Source organism: Neophocaena asiaeorientalis, unplaced genomic scaffold (genome assembly GCF_003031525.2).
Source record: "Neophocaena asiaeorientalis asiaeorientalis breed wild unplaced genomic scaffold, Neophocaena_asiaeorientalis_V1.1 scaffold110, whole genome shotgun sequence".
Lineage (NCBI taxonomy): Eukaryota > Metazoa > Chordata > Mammalia > Artiodactyla > Phocoenidae > Neophocaena > Neophocaena asiaeorientalis.
This window is the reverse complement of record NW_020175053.1, coordinates 8645944-8650818: the sequence shown is the minus strand read 5'-3', so window position 1 is coordinate 8650818 and position 4875 is coordinate 8645944. Positions and strand designations below refer to the sequence as shown.

Here is a 4875-nt window from a genome sequence, read left to right as displayed (position 1 = left end):
GCCTGCCAATGTAGAGGACACCGGTTCGATCCCTGGTCTGCGAAGATCCCACATGCTGCGCCACAACTACTGAGTCTGCGCTCTAGAGTCCACAAGCCACAACTACTAAGCCCGATCGCCTAGAGCCCGTGCTCCACAACAAGAGAAGCCACCACAATGAGAAGCCTGCGCACTGCATTGAAGAGTAGCTCCAACTAGAGAAAGCCCGCGTGCAGCAACGAAGATGCAAGAAATCCAAAAATTAATTAATTAAAAAAAACAATGTTATGAGAAGGTATGTAGATATTATTATTATATTTAATTATTACAATATGATATACAATAGTACAGATTTTTTTCATGGAAAGGCATTTTCTTTTAAATACTGCAGTGTGTACATGTCAATTCCAAACTCCCAATCTATCCCTCCCCCCAGTCTTTCCCCCCCGGTAACGATAAGCTCGTTCACCAAGTCTGTGAGTCTCTTTCTGTTTTGTAAAAAAGTGCATTTGTATCTTTTTTTTTTAGATTCTGCATATAAGCGATATCATATGATGTTTGTCTTTCTCTGTCTGACTTATTTCACTTAGTATGATAATCTCCAGGTCCATCCATGTTGCTGCAAATGGCATTATTTTATTCTTTTTAATGGCCGGGTAATATTTCATTATATATATGTACTACATCTTCTTTATCCACTTCTCTGTTGATGGACTTTTAAGTTGTTTCCATGTCTTGGCTATTGTAAACAGCACTGCAATAAACATTAGGGTGCATGTATCTTTTAAATGGTAACTACCTCCCTGGATCGTTATGACTATTAAATAAAATAATGCCTGCAAATAATTTTGTACTATGGTGAAACCCAGCCTTCAAGATGGCCCTCGGTGATCCCTGCACCCTGGTCTTCACAGCCTTGTATCGTGACCTCTCACAAGGAGCAGGGCACCAGCAGGATACTGTGGAGTGCTGGTGTGTGATTTCCAAGATTAGATCACAATGGACATTCTGCCTTGCTCTCTTGAATCACCCGCTCTGGCGGAAGCCAGCCAGCAGCCATGTCATGGGAACACTCCGGCAACCCTCTGGGGAAGTCCACGTGGGGAGGCACTGAGGCCTCCAGCCAAAAGCCAAGGGAGACAGCCATCCTGGGGGAGGATTCTCCAGCACAAGTCAAGCCTGTCAAGTCTTCAGACGAATAAGCCGATTAAGCCAGTATTTTGAGTCGACCCTCACAAGAGACTCTGAGCCGGAAACACCCGGCTAAGCCACAGTAACTGTGCAACAGGAAACAGTTATTGTTTTAAGCCCCTACGTTGTGGGATCATTTATTTTTTAGCTACATCATTGGCCATATGGGGGGTAAACTCAACTTCCAGCCCCTCTCTCCTCCCTGGAGGTCATCGGGCTGGGACTGATTGTTTCAACCCTCTAATCACAGGATTGGCCCCACTGACAACCACCCCCCAGCCTTAGGCACTTCCTGAAGTCACCTCATTAACAAAAGACACCTTGATCACTCTCATCACTTAGGTAATGCCAAAGGTTTTAGGATGCAGTCGGGTTTCATCTCTGTCCTGAACCGTTTTGGTCCATTTAAGGGATTGCGTGGAAGCACTTCTCTGCCTATCAACTAAAACACTGGGGGAACTGAGCTGGAAGAAAGAAGCAAGTGGAGCTGGATCTTCACCAACGAGTTAAGTGAGGAAAATATGGGTCCATCTCCTCAAAGGAAGATAAGATATTGAACATCCTGTGGACAAGAACAAAGCCATGCAGGTGCCCAACGGGGCCATGAGTGTGAGGAGTATGTAGAGGTCGGACCCCGGGCCCCACTGGGCACTTGTGCTTCTCACACGAACCCCACTCTGGCACTTTTGGGTCCACATGGCACCCACCACCGCATTTCATTTCTTGTTCTTTCTTACGGGGCATAGGGTAGGAGGCTGGAAGGGGTGGGGCAGAAGAAAAGAGGGTGCCTGCTAGGGGAAGAAGATAGAGAAGGGCCAGTGGCTGTGCGGCAGGATAAGGGATTGCTGACAGTTGGCCACACCAGATAGGCGGTGGAGGATGGCTCATGGTCAGGGACATGCAGACGAGCCCTGCCCCGGCCTTGGTGTGTGGCCTTCTCCACAGGTCGTGTGTGGGAAGCCAGGTAAGGCAGCCCAGGGCCACAGGGCGGACCCCACTGTATGACATGTTCCTTTTTTTTTTTTTTTTTTTTGGTCAATTTATTTACTGATTTTTGGCTGCGTTGGATCTTTGTTGCTGTGCGCGGACTCTCTAGTTGTAGCGAGCGGGGGCTGCTCTTCATTGTGGTTTACGGGCTTCTCACTGCAGTGGCTTCTCTGCTTCGGGGCATGGGCTCTAGGCACACAGGCATCAGTAGCTGTGGCGTGCAGGCTCAGTAGTTCTGGCGCTCGGGCTTAGTTGCTCTGCGGCATGCAGGATCTTCCCGGACCAGGGCTCAAACCCGTGTCCCCTGCAGTGGTAGGTGGATTCTTAACCATTGCGCCCCCAGGGAAGCTCGTGTCCCTTTCATTTGGATGGGCTGTCTTGGGGGGTCCCACGGGGTGGCCCCACCACACCCCCAAATTGCAGCTTGGAAGGTCTCCAGGTGAGGCTTGTGCTCCTTCATCAGGGCCCCCAGCGGGAGGCAGGGGAAGGGCCAGGCCTGCACCATCGCCTTCACGGCCTGGCTGCGCATCCCGGCAAAGGCCGCGGAGAACAGGGGTGGGAAGAGCTCAGCGGGCAGCTCCTCCAGAGCGGCGATGGCCAAGGCCTCATCCCTCAGCAGGCTCTGGACGGCCAGTTCCAGGAGTTTCGGTGGGGCCCGGATGCCCACCCTGAAGAATCTGCTCCAGAGTGAGTACTGGAGGGACACCAGAGAGCAAGGGGTGGGTCCTTCTCCAGCCAAGGACCGGCGACCCTGCCGTCCCTCCACACTCTAGGGGACCCAACGCAGGGTCAAAGACACCCCTCTGGCCACAAAGCCACAGCTCTGGCCCTGCTGGCGCCAGGCCCCAATGAGGGGACAAGGTGACCTCTCGCCCTATCCCATATCCACCCATGCTGCATTAAATCCCAGCCCCTCTGAAAGGTGGGTACCTAGAAGCCTGACAGCTGACCCCACCCTCTCCGGAGAAAAGCTTCTGATTATCACTCAAGGACTGAAAACAACAGGAATAAGGAGTTTAGCCCAACATGGCCTCTTCCTAAACTCCAACAAATAACCCAGATGGGAATGATGGAGGAGCACCACACAGTGGGTACCGTTACCCCATTTAAAACTCTTTAAATCAGGGCTTCCCTGGTGGCGAAGTGGTTGAGAGTCCGCCTGCCGATGCTGGGGACACGGGTTCATGCCCCGGTCCGGGAAGAGCCCACATGCTGCGGAGCGGCTGGGCCCGTGAGCCATGGCCGCTGAGCCTGCGCGTCTGGAGCCTGTGCTCCGCAGCGGGAGAGGCCACGACAGTGAGAGGCCCGCATACCACAAAAACAAAACAAAAAAAAACTTTAAATCAGAAACCATAACGTAGCATGACAGTATTTGATAGCATGTGATGTTAGAGATTAAGAAAAAAAAACACTGATTCCAAGATGTACCTATGAGTATTACTATTATGGAATTGTTTTTATTCCATGGAATTAAAAAAACTTTTCATTTCTAAAATGAAAACAAACCAAAAAGGCCCTTTAAACTAGTAAAAATCACAAAACCATAAATGATATGAACTATAATTACTAGTCACAAACCAAATATGTAAATTGTCATCCAAAAAGTTCAACTAATTAGATGTCTTACATCAAAAAAAGAAAAAAAATCTATTTGGTTAAGAAATACTGTAACTGTCTATGAGTGGCATAAACCAGAGCAGAAATCAAAACGTTTGGGATTAAGGCAAAACTTCACATAGAAGCAAAAGCAAAGCCTGCTACTGCAAACGTGTACAGAAGGCGAAGAAAAATTCTCTACAGGACCTTGGCCTGCATGGCCTGTCCTGTGGAGACCCTGGCTGGGGCAGGGGTCAGGGCCCGAGGGCCCAGATGCCAGGGCGGGTGTGGTGCAAGAAGCAATGTGCTCAGGCCTCTGAGTCCCTCCTCTGGCTCCTGAGAAGCCATGATAGGCCTTCCTGGCCACACTTTTCAGATCCCAGCTGAAATTTCCATTTCAAATGGAAAGCGGAATCTGATTACTAGTAATCCATCCAGCTAATGCTGATTTGACTTCCTCTTACACACAACTGATAGGATCCTCTGTCCACTCGTGAAAACAAAAGATAAAAGAAGAAAACCAACCTGCAAGCATATTTGTTCGAAGAGCATGGGCCACGTCAAAACCATCCCAATGTCTTAAGACAGCTTTGTGCAGACCTAGTGGTGTCACCCCAAAGGAAAAAGAAATATGACACAATTCCTGAGAGTCACACAGTCACTTATACGTAACCTAAAACTGCAAAATGTGTGCCCGTTCATGGGGGAAGAGAGGTGACACTGAGGGATGGCGGGTCCTCCAGATTTTGAGGGTTAAGGCTTCCCCAAAGGAGGTCAGGTCAAAATTACAACTAGGAGCTGGCTGGGAAGAGGGAAGGGCTGGGCATTTGTAATGAGACCAAGGAAATTACCCAAGAGGAGGTAAAGTGTGCTGTGTTTGGAGGAATTCAGAGACTTTTGTCAGGATGGGCCTGAGAGATTGCCAGCAGGAGTGGCTACCAGGGGACCTGGTGGATCCCTTAAAGCCAAGGCAAACCCAAGCCTCAAATATTCCTCCCTCTGTCCCTGGAGGCAAAGGGTGTTTCCTCCCAGAAGCGGGGATATGCAAATTGGCTTGACAAGATGAAATGTAGCCATGTGGGCTGGGAGAGGCTGGAAGTGTGCTGGTGGCCAAACCTGGGA

General features: G+C 49.6%; 1 protein-coding gene across 1 annotated transcript; it reads right to left on the bottom strand.

Moving 5' to 3' along the window:
- Positions 1 to 2562: 2562 nt before the first annotated feature.
- Positions 2563 to 4323, bottom strand: PRAME (PRAME nuclear receptor transcriptional regulator; the record flags this gene model as incomplete). The annotated part of the gene is made up of 2 exons (XM_024763686.1): positions 4279 to 4323; positions 2563 to 2851 (listed from the first exon to the last, which is right to left on the bottom strand). Coding segments are annotated over exons 1-2 (334 nt in total), but the record flags the coding sequence as incomplete, so codon positions are not given.
- Positions 4324 to 4875: the final 552 nt, after the last annotated feature.